This window comes from Venturia canescens, chromosome 2 (assembly GCF_019457755.1).
Source record: "Venturia canescens isolate UGA chromosome 2, ASM1945775v1, whole genome shotgun sequence".
NCBI lineage: Eukaryota > Metazoa > Arthropoda > Insecta > Hymenoptera > Ichneumonidae > Venturia > Venturia canescens.
The window spans coordinates 11,842,797-11,860,592 of record NC_057422.1 but is presented as its reverse complement, the minus strand read 5'-3'; the positions used below and the strand labels follow the sequence as shown (position 1 = coordinate 11,860,592).

At 37.1% G+C, this 17,796-nt stretch overlaps 2 protein-coding genes across 3 annotated transcripts; one reads left to right on the top strand and one right to left on the bottom strand.

The window, feature by feature from the left end:
* Positions 1–112: 112 nt before the first annotated feature.
* On the top strand, positions 113–3,848 carry LOC122406541 (uncharacterized). Its single transcript, XM_043412048.1, has 2 exons — positions 113–814; positions 1,603–3,848. The coding sequence occupies exons 1-2, from the start codon at positions 626–628 to the stop codon at positions 2,428–2,430; spliced, it is 1,017 nt and encodes a 338-aa protein (XP_043267983.1). The 5' UTR covers positions 113–625; the 3' UTR covers positions 2,431–3,848.
* A 1,778-nt stretch (positions 3,849–5,626) lies between these two features.
* LOC122406540 (fatty acid hydroxylase domain-containing protein 2) lies at positions 5,627–16,119 on the bottom strand. Of its 2 annotated transcripts, none has more exons than XM_043412047.1 (6): positions 15,230–16,119; positions 9,371–9,503; positions 9,162–9,265; positions 8,276–8,603; positions 7,883–8,155; positions 5,627–7,663 (listed from the first exon to the last, which is right to left on the bottom strand). In XM_043412047.1, the coding sequence occupies exons 1-6, from the start codon at positions 15,267–15,269 to the stop codon at positions 7,501–7,503; spliced, it is 1,041 nt and encodes a 346-aa protein (XP_043267982.1). In that variant the 5' UTR covers positions 15,270–16,119; the 3' UTR covers positions 5,627–7,500. The 2 variants fall into 2 exon arrangements, with proteins under 2 accessions (XP_043267982.1, XP_043267981.1); XM_043412046.1 differs by lacking the exon at positions 15,230–16,119 and adding an exon at positions 12,202–12,402.
* Between the last annotated feature and the right edge of the window lie 1,677 nt (positions 16,120–17,796).

The following is a 17,796-nucleotide window of genomic DNA, read 5'->3' as shown; positions in this document are numbered from 1 at the left end:
CACACACACACAAATCATATAGATGCGTATGTATAATTTGAAAATTGTTTACGAAATTGACGAGACATCTCGTGGATCTCGTGTCACGTTTCAGAATTTAATAATCATAATAATACCGCCGATTCCTAGCATCCGTTAAGTTGTTCGAAAATAATACTTCAATTGCGCTCGCTATTGTGTTTAACATTTGAACATTTCATACCATCATATTTCAGTATTTTCTGTTTTTGTTCGTCGAGGGAAAGTGACTGTAATACGACGTAAATGAGAGAGAAAAGATGCGTTAATAGATTTCACATTCGAAATAGAGCGTCGTTACTGCGGATGTGTTATGAAAGAGTTTGACTGGAAACGCTGAAAACAAATAAAGAAAAATCTTTGCAAACACTATTGTTTCGTCACGAAAGTCCCAGCAGTTGTATGCGCAACCGTTATGCGCGAAGGTGTATCAGGTGTGGGATGGAATAAATAAATGTTCGGTGGGTTTGGGCCACTCACATTTATTTTTTCTTTTTATTTTTTTTATTTTATAATTTTTTTGATGAATTATTCTTTTTATTCGTGACTATAATTCAGTGTGTGACGGTATTAAACGGGAAAATCACCGAATTTTGTGAGAATAAACATGTTAGTATACACGACGATCGCGCTCATCTTGTGCGCGACTGCTTTAACCTCACCTGTCAATGAAACACAGACAGATCGCTTTTCGAAAGACAATCAGAGCGCTTTTTCTCTCAAACATTCACGCAATACGAGCCGTCTAGTTGCCACGACACTTCCACCGAACATCATAAATAAACGTGTCAACAATGTGAGTTACTTTGTCTATACATATATATAGGGAAGACCGAGACACAACGGAGTACCTAAGAAAATATCTTTTTTTTTAGAAGTTTGAAAAGTTTAATCTATTGCTTACTCTCAAACATAAAAAACCTACTGTAGATTTATGCAATTTTCGAAAAAAGAAAAAATTTCTAGGCACCCAGAATGGTGCCTAGAAATTCAGGAGTCAATTCAGATAGGGTCAATGATTGCTGAAATTTTAATATAAAGCATCTTGGCTGTTCTTTTTAAAAAGCAGTTGAAAAAAATTTGAATTGCTTCAAAATTTCTAATTTTTTTTTTAAATTTCTTCCTTTTTAAAGCTTTTTTTATTTTTATTTTAAAAGTCTTCTTTTTTATTCTTTTTCTGGAAAAATTAACGAAATTACAAGAATAAAAAAAAAATAATTACCACGATTTTTGAAGTATCTTGATTGCCCCAGTCTATATAAATGTATTTTTACTCTTTTTCATTGGTAGAGATCGGTCATCAATGATTTTGCTCATGATCATGTTATGATTCCTAATTCTGTTGATTATCTAAATCCATGTTGACATGTTGTCCTACAGATATATATGTTGTGCCATTGTAAACCAAAAATATATTCAAATTATATCGAAGGAAAATTGTTTTGGTTATGATCATGGCAAAATAACAACCAAATGTTCTTAATCATATGGTTTTAAATTCGTACATAATTTATCCACCGAAATAAGATTTCACCAAAAAAATAAAAAGACATTTCACATCAAAATATTTATTGCATATTTCAGGAAAGTTTTTCGTTGCTAGCAGAGGGAGGCCCGATTTTTCAAGAAAACAATGATGATTCTCCAAGACATCTCTACAAATCCCTAGAAAAAATAGAAACTTTGAAAACATCTGTAGTACAGCCTGGATACGAAGATGTGAGTGAGAATTCTAAAGCAAAGCCTCCCAAAATCAGAAACGCATCAGTGGTTGCCCGCAAAGGAGTATTGCCAACTTCCAAAATAACAGCAAGAAAAGGAGTGATTCTGGATGTATCTCTAATTCAATCAACCACAGATAGAGTCGAGGAAACTGTAGGGCAAGCAAAGTCACGTGGAAAAAACAGAGATAGCAAAATTGACCCTCATGATCAGGGTACTGCTGAAAAGATGGCAGTAACTACTGAAAAAATGCCATTGCTCGAGCACACAAATGTTACCATGTCGCTGAATGATAAAACAACAATTGGATCCAACGCCATGACGAATTTCACAAAATCATCGACAACGATCGGCGTTGAGTCTGCGGCAGCCACTAAACTTGCAGCCAATTTGACAATAACAACTCCAAAACCGTCTGTGAAAAAATTCAAGCCTAAACCAACTGTGACTATCGGCGAGATGGAAGCAGACAAACCGATTCCTGCCTCACCCACAAAAACTCCTCCGCTTGGTATGCCTCGAAAGATTGATTACATTATTCCAGTGATAATAACCATTATGGCACTTCCGCTACTCGGCGGCGCGACGTTCCTTCTATACAGAAGAGGAAGAGACTGTTGGGACAAGAGACATTACAGGAGAATGGATTTCCTCATAGATGGAATGTATAACGACTATAGCTGGAAGTAATCGGATATTGCAAGATTGATGATGTTGAGGTTTGCATTTCTGGAACGGAAAATCTTCTGTCTGCATTTTATATAGACCTTTTTTTATCATCAATTTTCAAGTATAAGAAATACTCAATAGTTGTTGAAAACTTGAATCTGCAAATAAATTGAAAAAAGATCAAAAATAAGAAATTTTCTTCCAAAAATGCCAACTTCAAATTGAAATTCTAACGAGCTGAACTTATGGCTACATTTTTTACCGCAAAATAAATCAACTATAATAATCGATGATATTACGATAATGAATTCGCCATTTGTTTTACGGCTAACTACTCAAAATTAAAATTTCACTACGAAACGCAGTTTTTGAATTAAAAGATAAAACATATCAACAATATTTTGCATTTAAAAATTAAAATGTTGAGAAGATGATCAAGTTTAAAAAGCCCAATGGAAAAGGGGAAAAACTCTTTCGATTCATAATAATCGTGTATTAGCCTTAGATCGCGACAATTTTGGTGTCACCCATAAACTCGATGTGTAAATATATTGTTGAGCAAGTTGTAGATAAACGAACCGGCCTTACGAGACACAAAGACAAAAAATACGTACGCAGACACATAACGCGTTGCTCTTCCGACACTCGTTATATGAAAATTGTCTGTTATTATCAATCGTCCCAAAAGAAAACGTTTGAAAAAACGTTCGAGGTTCATATTTGTGAAAAATAATGATTCTTTCAACGTTGATTTTCGAATTTTCTATTGAATTCAAAAGTCATAAAAAGATCTTGTAAACGTGTTTATCTGGATAGTCGGATTACGTCTCTTTTGCATCGAGCGGTGATGGAGCGTGACATTTATACAGAGAATTTATTGCATTTTTTCAATGTTATATTTCGTAGCGTTCCGAAGGTTTTACAAAGATCTGTGACTGGAATTGGACTCTAAAAAGTTAACCACGTATTCTCCAAAGGAGATGAAAGATTTAATCAGGAATGGTGGACACGTTTTTATATTTTTTTTTCATCGATAGTCCAAAAATCTGTTTCTGGTCGCTAGACAATGACCAGTTTGCTTTAAAAAACAAACTATTAATTTCAATATCGAACAATAAATTTGCATTTCAACGCTTTAAAGTTCACGATTGTAAGGGAAAAAGACAACGAATTTACACGAGTGTCATCCCAATATACTTTTCATTGTTGAGAAAGAAAAAAAAACACGAATGGATGTAATCCACGAGAAAATTTCATGGTTTTTCTCAGTTCTATTGTACATTGAAAATTCGATATTTTATGAATGTATAACAGAGCAATAATGACAGTTATTTTTATACCGTGCGGAGAAAAAATTGTAAAAATCTATAAATACACACACATATGTATATAAATATTTCGGTATAAATACTGAAAATATACTATCATGTTGATATTGATTATCTGTTGAAAGTTTTTAAGAGAGGCGATCGAAGCAGGGGTATTTATCCGCTTCGAAATCATCGTACACGAATGTTTTACCAACTGGTGTGTATTATCGGAAGTTTTTCTTTTTTTTCGTCTTTTAATTTCCCTTTTTTTTTATTAAGAAAGCTTTCACGTAAGTTATACATCAATAAAGTAAGACAAATATTGAAAAACTCCAAACCGTCTAATCATTTCGTCGAAACGCAATAAGGAAACAGAGAACAATATTTCGCAGCAACAATTGAGAGGCCTTGTCACAGTAACGGATCAAATAATACTATTTTTTTCTGCTCGTGCAGTGCACACCATCAAACTGTGTGAACACCATCTTTGAGTCAAAAGTAATTAACAATGTATGAGCTGACTTTCGTTCACATGAAATATAGAAAACTTTTTTCGATCCTGTTCCAGTCGGCACTCGAAGACCACCGAACAGATGAATTTTTTTCCGAATTTTTGTCAAGCCTCGTGCGCATGTCGATTTCAAGGACTCTGGGGTTTACAAGGATATCGAAAAGTCGGAAAAACATATGCAAAACTTGGAGGAGCCCACCTTGTAAATGCTTGATCATCGAGAATGTCATGTGGACCGAAAAGAAACATCAAAATGATTACCCCGCCAAATTTTCTTTCAAGCCATCACACCGCGTAATGGTCACATCGAAACGGTTTCGATACGAGAGAAATATCATTGCTAGCAGCCAACGATTACGTAGAATGAACGCACACACACACACACACACACACACACAACCGCACGTACCTGATCAGGTTTCACTTAAATTTCATTCACCTCATTTCCACTCCTTCAGTTTTTACCTTCTGGCTCTCTTTACACACACACGCCCACGCATACATCCACCATTAATTAAAAACAATAAATAATTGGATCATTTTTAGCGAACATGCTTCAAGGTGTGGCCCTCTATGCATTGATTATTAAAACAATATTTAAACTCTCAGCACTCTAGGACGGGTACGTACACCGACAACTGCGTTCATACACAGACATTCAACGTTTTTTAATATCCCAGCATTTCCTGACAGTCTGCAGTCACTACATTAATTCCGACTGCTCGATTTTCCGCATGAATCAATTTTTCAATAAAGGTGGCCTGTCACAGTGACATTCCCTCGCAGTAAAAACAAAATAAAATTACGGAAGTTTTCGAATTTTTGATTCTTGGAATACCAAGCAAATTTTGGGCTTGTTAGACAACAATTCCAACACTCGCCAATAAATACTGATTAACATTGTTACTTTTTTCATAGATAGCTTAAAATATACACTCTTTTGCCTTAAATTTACGAGGATTTATTTTTTACTAGTTTATTAAGAAATGTGTTTCGTTATTATTATGATTATAATTAGTACTATAATAATAATAGTTATTATTATTATTAATATTATACATTGGAATAACCGACTTTGTGAGTACGCACTATTTGTCGGACGTTGCACTTAAAGTGTTGAAAAATTAGATGTACTGCGTTCAGCCGATTTTTATAGTCAAATAGACAACATCAATGTTTCCGAACGTGAAATATTTTCGTTTTATGAATCCAAGGTGAAAAAACTTATTAAAGTTCACTTGAGACGAGGTAAGGAAATTGAATCGTGTACACGTCAAATTTTCGAAAACCTTTCGGAGGACATGCTGATTTGGAAATAGAAAACCGAAAAATACGGTACAACGAGAGCAAAACCTGGATGTTGTCTCAATGTAGGAACTGAACGCAGAGAAACGAATACAGGGATTTGTCTGGTTTATTGAAAGTCGAAAAACTTTACACCGGTGAGAGTCAAATCGTTCTGCAATTTATGAAAGTAGTAAGACAAAAAATATTGTCTTTATCAATATCCACGAGTTACACTTTTTCAGTTGTGTGCTCCTTCTTATTATCAAATGATCATCGATCCGCGCTATTTTATTTCTCTTATAAACCTCGTAATCAAATAATTATCATGAAAAATTTGTAATTAGTGGTTCTTATCAGCCGACCCTGTGCCTCCTTCAAGTGCTCTTTTTCAACAGTCGGAAGATTAAAGATAACAGAATGTCCTACTTACTGGCCCAAAGCAGTAATTACAATAAACTGTCAGTAACCAATTTTCCTATTTGACGCGACACAACGAGTTTCACAATATCCATTTTCCATGAAAAAAAACAAGAATGTTTTTGTCTCTATGATCGATCAAAGCAGTCGGATTGTACTGTAGAAGTCTGCTCCATCAACTTTTTTTGTATTTCATTATTATTATCGATGTTAATTATTATTTAATATAATTATGATTATTAATACTACAGAAAGACAACAGAAGTACGAATATAAAAATAGTGTTCTGTTATACATGTTTTTGTTGCTTGATTTTTTTTGTTTCGTTTCCCACTGATTTTCTAATTGGTAATTTTAGAGACGTATGTAGAGACAAGTGAACAACAAAAGGTCATTTATTTAGTGTGCGTTCGGAATAGCGTTTTCGGGATGATTGTAAATCTCAACGAAACCTTCATTTATTTTTATGTATATTTTCATGCACGAAAGTTCCGAAATCATTGTCAACCGAGTGAACGATAATTCTTTTCTTAATTATTTTATCGTCAAAATTTAATTTTCTGAGAAATGCAACACGCATAATTTCGTTTGTATCGGCGCTTTGACGTCCGTCGTTTCTCGTTCAAATTTTGATTTTCACATAATTTTAATGTCCTCTCTAATGTTTTTTAAAGTTTCCTCGCCTAATCAGGTTGCGAGTAAAACTGTTTTCAAGGCTAGCACAGGACAAGCATTATTATTAATCTCGTATTTTTAAATACAACTACCGTTGGGATTCAATGAAAATTCGGAAAATGTTGATTGTTAATGCGAACTGAAAACAATGATTTACGAAAAATTACCATTAACGTATAATAAATAGTGGATTTTTCGTAATAATGGAAATTTCAACGTCACCAGATTGGAATTCTGTCATTGATCATATTTCCTGTTAGTATAAAAACATTTCCGCCTCAATTTACAAATCTGTATTTGTCGTTTGAAATTTCGAACTTAAAATTTCGTATTACTAATCATCATGATCGTACGCTATTTCATCATTTAAATACACTCCTAAATTTTTACTCCATGAGAAATCTAAAAGGTTGCAAGAATGTTCGGATTTCGTGCAAAATTTAAGGATCATAGATGACACTTGGAGATTTGCATACGACTCGAAGGACAAAATCTAGCAATTGAAAATAAATTGAACTTTTCGACTTTTTCCTATCTTCAAAAGTGTATCACGGTTTTTTCTTATCGTAGCCTGCATTTTAGTTTATAAACCGTTCCGTGTTTATATTAATAACATTAATATATGCACGCACGTTCGCATACTTTTATTTCGCATTATTGATAACGAAAGCAAACTTTTCTTGAACTTCTTATGAAAAAAATGTATCCGGCCTCGTCGGAACGTATCATTCGGACAACCCTCAGCCCTTACATAGAAATTAGTATTCTCATTGTCAATTCGTTTCCTCCGTTTGCTTTTGCATCATCGATTCGACGTCGTGTCTCGAATCACATGTTCAACAATTCACCCTTTTTTCGCGTAAACTCATGAGCACAAGCTTCGATTACTCTCTAATTGGACTTGCTGTATTTGTCTTCGTCCGGGAACGCTTCTCTCGGCGGTACAAGGCTCAGCATCATAACATGACGAGCACAAGCTCGCGAATTGCGGAATTGGGTGTCGGTTCCGTGAATACGATCCAACACTCCAAGTACTCCGAAACACTGATTGAATCTGAATAGTCGAAGAATACATTTTTCATTTCCGATTTCACTAGTGTGACTTTTCTCATAATTTTTTTTCGATTTTAAGAAACCATTTTATTTCTCTTTCCTCACGCTCTTTAAAAATTTAATTCTTTCATCAAATACTCGAAAAAAATAGGAAAATTGTAATTTCCAATAATTCTAAAACCCGGGGAAAATGTTTAAGAATCTCGTAAGTTATCCTTACTTCAAGTGATGAAAATCATGAGCTTCCGGGGACGGGAAAAACGGCAAATGGTAGCCTGAGTGAGCATTGAGAGTAGAAAGTATGGCCAACGAGAACCACAAATACGCAGTTGCAACGTGAGAACCAACAATGAAAACGCCCAGAAACGGTGGTATAAGATTCGAACAAATGTGCTCAATCGGATTGCAGTAAATCGCAGTGACAGCAATCGGAGCCGTCCACTGGTGATGCTGTTTATGAATGTACTTGTACAGATATCGACTGTGCAACAATCTGAAAATAAAAAAACGAGATGAGTATCATTGTATGAGTAACATTATTTTCGGGAGTGAGAGGTCCGATGGGCTTGGGAAGCTTGGAAATTTATTGGAAAATATGAAATATATGTGAAACCTGTGCGAATAGTAGAATCCAATTTCCTCGAACAGTATGTGAATGGCTATTTCGGAAAGTGCCCAGTGAAAAGTCGGTAATTCTCTCATCAGTGGATAGCCCCGCCATTCCATCAACAGATAACTGCAATAAACAACCGGAAGTCCAACAACAAACTGATTGAACAATACCTGAGCAATGACTATGAGAAGAGCTCGTCTGTCCACTGGTTCGTTTGTTCCTGGCTGGATTTTGTAACGTCGCAATGCTGCTGGTCGATTTGTTATGTCCAATATTGTGTAAATACCACCAAACAGCCAGTAAACAACGAACATCAGTGCCATTGATCCTGAAAACGAAAAAAAATACTTTTTATTGATAAACCGATAACATACGCTCATGCGACGCTGAAGTTTGAAACGTTGGAGTCCAATGAAATGAACGAAAAAAAAACATTGGTCATTCACCAACTTTTTAATTCACGAAGCATCCGTGCGGGTTGAAAAACAACGAATAGAAAATTCAGCAGGAAACAAAATTGGAGAATTACTGGAATAATTGGAGGGCTTTTTACGATCATGGCGTCACGAAAAATGAAAAGCGAACTATTTGGAACCGTGCAGAGAGAGAGAGAGAGAGAAATAAACATCCTGCGTGATAAATCACAATACAATTGCGGGGTGGAAATTTAGATTTCGTTCAAACGGCGCATCAAATGCTTTTGAACCATCGATCTATTTCTCAGCGTGTGCATAATTGCTCGGGATTTTTGTTTGTCCGAAGGCCTGTGAACTTTTAAAATGAAACTTTTTCAAATGTCTCCGTTCCTTGTAGAACCTGTTCCCAACGTGTCATTCGGATATTCCGAAAATGTGTGATGATTGAATAGATTGAAGAATCATCTCACCATAAACCCATAACGTAACGGGGTCATCGCCCACTGTGTCCAATATTTCGTCCCATCTGGCTTGCCAGAAGTCGCCGGATGCACCCCAAAACCTCTGGAGATGCCTGAAAAATACAGCAGCATTTTTGTAAAAGTGTTTTAAAAAAATTCGATATAATTTCGCGACAATAATAAACGCTCCTCTTATTATTTTTATACCGAAAACTTACCAGGTCAAGGAATTGCAAAATGCTGTGAATCCGGCTACGACTGTACCAATAACGAACAGGACGCTCCGTAAACTCGACAACAAAGTCGGTGGACTTTGGTTCTTCGTCCTGTTCTCCGATCGTTCCGGCACGGCTGAAACAGTGAATTTACAAATCTTTTAAACTGCTCCACTGAGATATGAATTGTTGAAGAAAAATTTACGAATTTCCCATTCGATTTTTCAACAATTTATTCATGAGATTTAGAGAAAAAAAAACTAAAATTGTGTTAATCGTACTACGAGCAATCTTAAGGTCTGCAAAAATCGTTTTTTCCTACGCCCGAAGAACGTGGAGTGTGCACACCAGAGATCGATTGCACAAGCGCTTTCGAAACGCTTCTGCGTCTTATCATGAAACTTGTTGATGAAAAATATTGTACTGCACTTATAAATATTTTCTTACAACGAAGATTATTTAAACAGCTTGACATTGCGAGAACCGAGATAGCCGATATGGCTCTGTTCATCTATACCTATTAAGGGGGTGTTCCGAATAAAAATTAAAAAAAAATCGTTTTTTTTTTTTTTTTAACTGTGTGAATCAATAGATAAACTTTGTAAAAATATGTTTACAATAAAACGAAGGCCAATTGTGAATATTTATAAGAAAATAAAGACAGAAGCAGACGAGAAAGGTCCGTTGTATTCAGTTCAGTCGCAGTGTGTCCAATAGAAACACGAATGTGTACGACTCACTTAAGGTAGTTCGTACACGAAAGAATTTTCTTAAGAAAGTCTTGAAATTCACACAGAGTTTAAATGGGCTGAGGTGCATGTCAAATTTGCATATAACGATTGAACGCTTCTTACTAAGTTTATGAAAATCGTACACAGTGACAGTGAAGTAGATTACGACGCTGAAGTTTGCAACGTTGGAGTCCAACGAAATGAACGAAAAAAACATTTGTAGTTCACCAATTTTTGACTTAACGAAGTATCAGTGCAGATCGAAAAACTACGAATTGCGAATTCGACAGGAAATTAAATTGGAGAATTACTCGAATTATTGGAGGGATTTTTAAAATCATTTCGTTGGACTCCAACGTTGCAAACTTCAGCGTCATAGTAGATTTGAATTATTATAACTTATCGTATTAAGTTACATTTTAATGAAAACACCTTAAAGTTGAAGTTATTTTTTTTTTAACAGATTATTTTGTAAACACACCGAAATTTGTTGATCCCGCATATTTTTTTGCCGTTTTTTAGTGCACTCGGAAGAAAAATTCATAATAAATTGAATGCTCTTTTGGTTTTTCGTCTCGGTAGGAAATTACGACGACGCTGAAGTTTCCAACGTTGGAGTCCAACGAAATGAATGAAAATAAAATGATTTATCCATCAGTTTTTTATTTCACGAATCATAATTGTGTAGATTGAAAAAATACAAAGTGCAAATTCGACTGGAAATAAATTGGAGAATTGCTGGAATTATTGGACAGTTTTTTAGATCATTTCGTTGAGCTCCAACGTTGGAAACTTCAGCATCGTAAATTACGAGGTGGTTTTGTTTGTTTTATTATAAAAAGGAATTTCTTTGTGTTCGTTTAATAAAACCGTACCCCAAAATTGAATAGCTTCCTTTCTTCCTTCTAAAAACAATCAATAAAACGAGGTTTTAGAACGTTCCTATTGAGGACACCCCCTTAATAGCAAGACCGAAGTTTCTGCCATGATTTTGTTAGGATGGAATTGCGCTGGGAACGAGCCCCGATCGTGTTATGTGTGCAACCTCGAAATCTCCAACTTTCGATCTTTCGATGCAAGTAGAAAAGAAAGTTCGAGGTTTTTTTCCTATCCAAAGTATAACGATTCCGCAAAAATAACGTTTCAACTTCGAATGAGAAACGAGGCACGAATAGCGCCGCCAGCGCTGCCGGTGGCACCATCGGGACTTATCATTGCTGCTGCGGACAAAGGAAGGGATACAACACGAAAGCGTCGCGGAAACGTTGGACTGTCACAAATTAGGGTTCGCGCAGGGTACAGTTCGTACGATCCCCACTTAAAAAGCGCAGCTTTGCTGAGGATTTGGACGAAGAGTCGCTAACCCAAGGACTGATTACGCGACGCTAATCGCTCGATGAGTATCTGCTCGGGACACATTCGCCTCTACTAATACCTTAAAATGTGATTCAATTAACAGGACGTTGGAAAAAAATAAGAAAATGGAAAAGGGAAAAATCGAGGAGGCGAAATCCAGTGGAAAACCTTTCATTCGTGAACCTCGGTGTCAGTAAAACCAAATATATCGAATTGCATCGAACATCGATGAGCTTCGCTATTCAAAAATGAGCACTTGTCGCGGCAGCTGCAAAATTTGATTTTGGCACGAGTTCGATGCAAAGAAAACGGGAGTGTACTTCGCCGGATAACGGTCACACTTATTAGCGAATGCACCAATGAAAACTTTCTACAGCCACAAAGTCGACGGTTCACTAAATATTTACTCTCTCTCTGAAAATATCCACGAGAATATAAGACCCGAATCAAATGAACTTTTATCGCCAAGAACTAGGCGAATAAGAATTTTCGTTTGAATGAAGTCAATATTCCGAACGAACCTGGTCGTATTGTCCAATTGCAATAAATCTGCTTAAAGAAAGAAAAAAATCTACAAACGCACGATCGCCGAAGAAAATTTGAATTCGCTGTTTACCAACGTTTCGTTCTTTTTCATTTTTTAGAATCTAATGGACGCTCGAAAGAGTCGTCGAAATTGGGAAAATAATAAAAAACGAAAAGTTGCAGTTTCCAGAGATAAAGTGCCTTCGTCTTCAGAGAACTTACGCTTCTCTTCATCATTCGATCGTAAAATATTTCTCGATCTCTTTTTTCTCCCTCTCTTGTAATCCATACCGAAAAAAACACAATTATTGTAAATAATTGTTGAAACGCGTTGGTTATAAGAGTATACAGTTCGTTCCTCGAATATGGCAGCACTTTGGATGGACAATCGTATTTGATCAAGGACTCGCGTACTGAACCGGTCCGCGTCGACAAAAGCTAAATCGCGATCTCGCTCCTTCCGAACTGTGTACACGGGCACACACACAGACTCATGCATCAGGTAAATACGGATATCCCCTCCAGGTTTGAACTTGAAGATTCATTGGCACATCCCCTTCTCAAGCGGAGCGTGCGAGACGCACACGCATACGAACATATGCAGAGACTGTACTCGAGGCTCTGTAGTTTTCAAGTAGCATATAAAAACAGTAACATTGAAAAACAAAGATCAAAAAAACAGACAAAAGATTTAACTTCGAATTCAAAGACAGTTAAAATTGGAAAAAATGAAATTTAATAGTGTATTGGAGACCCCGACACCATCAACGTGCAATACTTTTTCGTTTCTCTCCAATAAGGAGACGGCAGGTATTGTTGTAATACTTTTTCACATATCGTAGTTGTCGCAAAAAATTAATTTTTTCGCATTTGTAGAATCACACTCATTCGATTGGCTTAGTGAAAGAATTCGCAGATTTTTTTCGTAACTGTCAGCTGATTCTTGCCGACCTTTTACAAGGGCTGACAAAGCTTTTTTCGATGGTAAAACACCATTTCGAAAAATTGAAACTTCTCGAACTTGGAGTGAGGTTAGGCGACTGATTTCTAAGGATTAGAAAGTGCTTCGATAGCTCATATGTCCAAAGTCATAGCCCTTTGAAAAACTGAGCAATTGGAATCCCTCAATTTATTGCGAGATTGCAGTGAATTTTATTTAGTGCAGCGCAAAAAAATTTTCCAATCCGAGGGCTAAAAACGCTGCACGCGTCCTGCATGTGAAACAATGGAAGACTAATTTTTTAAATGTCATGATGTAAAACGCATATGTATGCCCGGGTTTAGTAAAAATATTGTTGAAAGATGTTTTTTTCGACGTGGAAAGAATTCGATCATTTAGTCCGCAGCGGCCGGCATCATTTGAGAACTTCGTCGGAGTTTTAAGGTGATGGAGCAATCGCTATCTCGCCACCGTGAGTGCGAGAGAGATAGCTGCAATTTTCGAAATTGAATATGTTTGACACGGTTCGATCAATAAAAAAAAGCCCCTGTCAGCGTATTTTTGCCATCTTTTCGCGTCCGCTGACAGAGCCTTTTTTGATTAGTCAACGACAGCGGAGAATTTTCATTTCGAAAATTCGAGGTGAGGTTAGTCGACTGATCCATGCTTTAAGGTTAAGAAACAAACATAAATGTTGTCATTATGATTTTTCACTTGGATTATTCGGTCCGGTAAGCAGCAATAGATGTTTTGATGAAAGTAGAGTCAAGTGAAAATAAAATGAGTGAAAAAGCTTACGTCATTTTTAAAAATTTCAAACAGGAAAGGAATATTTAGTTAACGTTCAATTGCTGCGTCTCATTTTCGTTCCGTGTTGAAAATATTATTTCGAAAAATCGATAGAGAATGGAATGAATTTCTCTCAATTTTTTTTTGTTTCACCGAGTAAGTGATACAGTACAGTTTTTTTAACGCCCTACTCGCCGTAGGGCAAAAGACGCGAGTCATTAGTGTGACAGGGACGTTATGTGCTCGACGCTCGTTGCGCGTAGGTATCACGAATTTTATTGTTATTGACTAGTGCAGTCCACCATTTTGAAAAATGTATGCCTAACCGTGTCCGACTCTCGGAAATACGTTGTAATGGCGGTATTCGTTCGACTCGCCAACTCAAGGGGTTCAAACCAAATAAGAACAAAGAACACAACAGTTTTCGATTTTTCGACGTGTGTGAAAGGATAGGGGAATAATTTTTGATTTTTTTTATCAGCTCTAACTCGAGAAAGAAATGGGCGATTTCAAATGAAAAATTAGAGTTACGGTCTTCAGAGGAGTCGATATGAAATGTCGAAAAGCGATCGAACGATCTGTAATAACGAATTGTCGTGGCTTACCGAGCTCAAAAAAGACCGCATTTTGCAATCACGATAATTCAGAGATCGACATTTCATGCAATAACCTTCGTTTTTGAAAGGGGAGAGTGACAATTTTGTCGTTCACAATGCCGTAGATGAAAATTCAATGAATCGAAGATCATTTTTTGACTGCCGTTTGTTGCCTTGGAAATTCATCATCATCGTGAAAACACATTTATATAAAAACAAGCTAAACAGTTTTTTTTCAGTCCAATCAGACGAAGTTCTGTTTTCGGGTATTCTTTGTTGCCACACGCGGGATTTCACACAAAAGATCGCTTTCCCGGTGTGGGACTGTTAACCTACCGAAACCTGCGATCGGAGAAATTCCCTCGGTTTTCGTACGTTCCTCATTAGACGATATCCTCAAAGTGTCAAATGTTGCACCTTGCACCACGCAGCTACAACTTGTTTGCTGATTCTTTCCACAGGACAAGGGACATAAAAAGCTCTACCGTCGTGCACCGCGTTGTATACATACGAATAGGAGGGGGAGGAAGAAACGTTGGGGTAAATAAAACAAGTGAATACGAGGTCGAACCAAACGTGCTCGAAGCTCGAATACGGTTGATGATATTGTCATAAAGTTCGCACTCTTTCCTCTCCCCATTTGCATACGTATCTTTCGCATCTCTAGTGTATATTTTTAGTATACGAAATCACGTTTGTGTATGTTTTATAATGAGCGTCAACGCGGTGCGCAGGGCCTTTGTTTTGGTGAATAAAACACTTTGTCAGGGAGTAAGGGTATTGAACACGAGATGGAGACAAAGCCATGCATCCATTATACACGCACTCGTATAGCAACGTAGATGTCATAGTTTGGTATAATACGTATAGACATAAAAGCTGCACTAATAACTTGCTCGATGCACCGAAAGACTAAATGTCATACCTTTGCACTGCATTTGCCCTTCCATTTCGTCTTGTCTCATTGTTGATAAACACTCCCGAAAATTCGGCCAATTTCACTGTATTAATGTATTATTTTATTTATATTATCGGGAATAAAAAAAGACCGCTGTTATTACGAAGGTTGAATAAACGCTTGACATTTGCTTCGGCAACACGTCGATACGCGACGCACCGTGTACGAGCCAAACACTGGAAAATGCGACGTAGCTGAACCCCGTTCGTTCCTCTGCACCGCTATATCACACACTGAACTTATAGATTACGGACGTATAGATATATACATTAAGGACAGAACTCCAGTCGTCACAAGATACGTTTGTCCGCGTTTATTCTACACGCAAATATCGCGAGCAAGAAACATGCGCGGAAATGCTTAAACTGATAACAACTTAACCAAAACGTGATTTATCTTTAATACAAGCTCTTGTGAATGCTCGCACGTTAACTGACGTCGGATTGAGGAATTTAACCGAATGCTGTTACGCGAAAACTTGCCAAAGCTCCGGGGTTCGGCCTGCGGACATTTTACGTTTGAAAATCAATTTTTTGACCGTTTATTATTTTTTCAACGAACATTCACCCATTTTTGGTGTCTCAAGTTGATCACCCAGTGTGTCTACTTTCTTCGTGTACCGGATTCCTGGATTGTCAACGTATCTTGCATGTTTACGATTCACTTCAGCGTTCTTGAAACCCACTCACACCGTGTCAAAATCGCGCGTATATCAATAGTCGTATCGCATCGGGATTTTCTATTTAATTTTTCATTTTATTGACCGCAGGACTCAGAATTTTTTTAATTCTTAATTCATTCAAATCTTACAAAACCGAACGTTTCGAGTACATCGATGCCCGATTGATTTACTGTCAAAGAGACGCCTGACCCGAATCTCGGGTTTTGAAACTTTTGCCATTGCGTTTAATCAAATCAACACTGCATCGGAAAAAAAGTCATTTAATTTTTAAAAATGTGAGAAATAACGACTTTATTTCAAGGGGCTACTAAAAATTAGCAAAGACGGCCTGATTCATGGAAATTCACAGTTCACGCTCGTAATAATAATCTAATAATTCAATAGAATTTTTATTCGAGAGCATCATGATGAAAGTAGTCTTCTGAAATTTATTCCACCGTTACCATATCGATGGTTTCAATATCTCATTTAATTGTCAATCTTCATTGGATGCGGAAGCCGCACCTTACCACTTGATTATTTATTTTCGTCTACATGGCTAAAACTACTACGTAATACGATTTGAAATCCCGCTAACGTCTGTGCCCACTAACGCTCCGCGGTTGAACTGAATTCAGAAATTCGTCGCTAGAGTGGGCTAGACACTGTGCTAATTCTGCTTCACGGAGAAAGCTGCAAAGTGAGGAATTTGACTAAAATAATTTTAATTGCGAAAAGAACATTGTGGATTGAGCGGTGACAGACTTATAAGTTGTAACGATAGGCAATGAAATCTCATAATAAATAATAAGAAAAGCATAATTTTATGGGGTTATAAATTCATGATGATCCCATATCCAGTTTGTCCGGAGGCGTGTCAATCAAAAATGATCGTTTTTGGATGCAAGAGTAAAAGTAGTCAGTGCTAGGTAGAAAGTTGACTTTTACTTTGTTTGGAAATCCCCAAGGTACACTTCAGCTTTTTTTGCCAAAGAGGCCCACTTGCAGTAGTCGACGAGGACTTGCAAAATACCTGCTCGGCGTTACCAGTTTCTTTACTACAGCGAATGATCGTACACCGCCAAAGAAATACCACGAATGCGTCATCTTGATGACCACGAGTTTTTTTTATAATTCATTTTTGGTTGATTATTGAAAACTGATGAGAGATGCCAGGACGTGGTAATTAAGTAAAAAGTTATAAGAGTACAAAATGATTTTTGAGGTTAAATAAGGGATGACACTGTATTTTACGATGTATTAAAAATCCGTGGTGAAAATCACTCGCACCACGGATTTTTCTCTGATGCGGTTTGAATTAGGGCTAATTCAGACCTGACGGGGCGCAGCGGCGCGAATGGGAGCGCACTTGGTCGCGATCATCTGCGCGCATTTCTGCCATATGAGAGCATCCGCATGCGTTCTATAGGGCACCCGGCGAGCATTCGCGCAACTCGCGGATACGCGCACTTTTGCGCCTCAAATCGACAATCCGTTCTGTTCGTGTGCACCGAATACTCGACACGATGCACACGCATGTTCTGCGCTGCACTCCGTGCGCTCCGTCAAGTCTGAAATAGCCTTTCGAGTTGAACTTTTCCCGTATAGTTTCGACATATAGGATGAACTCGGTTTAATTAAACTTGTATCAACGTAGGAGAAAATGGGAATCAATTTTCTACATTAACAGTTTTTATAATGAAATTTCCCCGATTGTTTCGACTTAGATATGCACGGTAAATTAGAAACTATTATTGCCAAAACTGATTCCGGGTCACGCGGGACCAAATGAATGAACAAAGTGAAAAGAAAGGAATAAAACATCGTTAACTTTCGAGAAAAAAAAATCAATGTTAAATAAAAGGATTCTGTG

What these genes read in the sequence shown, in the direction of transcription:
- LOC122406541 (XM_043412048.1), top strand. Translation starts at nt 626, where the DNA reads ATGTTAGTATACACGACGATCGCGCTCATCTTGTGCGCGACTGCTTTA. An exon ending in TAAATAAACGTGTCAACAAT is followed by an intron (nt 815 to 1,602) that starts GTGAGTTACTTT and finishes TGCATATTTCAG; the next exon opens with GAAAGTTTTTCGTTGCTAGC.
- LOC122406540 (XM_043412046.1), bottom strand. Translation starts at nt 12,268, where the DNA reads ATGGATTACAAGAGAGGGAGAAAAAAGAGATCGAGAAATATTTTACGA. An exon ending in TTTTGCAATTCCTTGACCTG is followed by an intron (nt 9,266 to 9,370) that starts GTAAGTTTTCGG and finishes TGTATTTTTCAG; the next exon opens with GCATCTCCAGAGGTTTTGGG. An exon ending in GGATTCTACTATTCGCACAG is followed by an intron (nt 8,156 to 8,275) that starts GTTTCACATATA and finishes TTTTATTTTCAG; the next exon opens with ATTGTTGCACAGTCGATATC.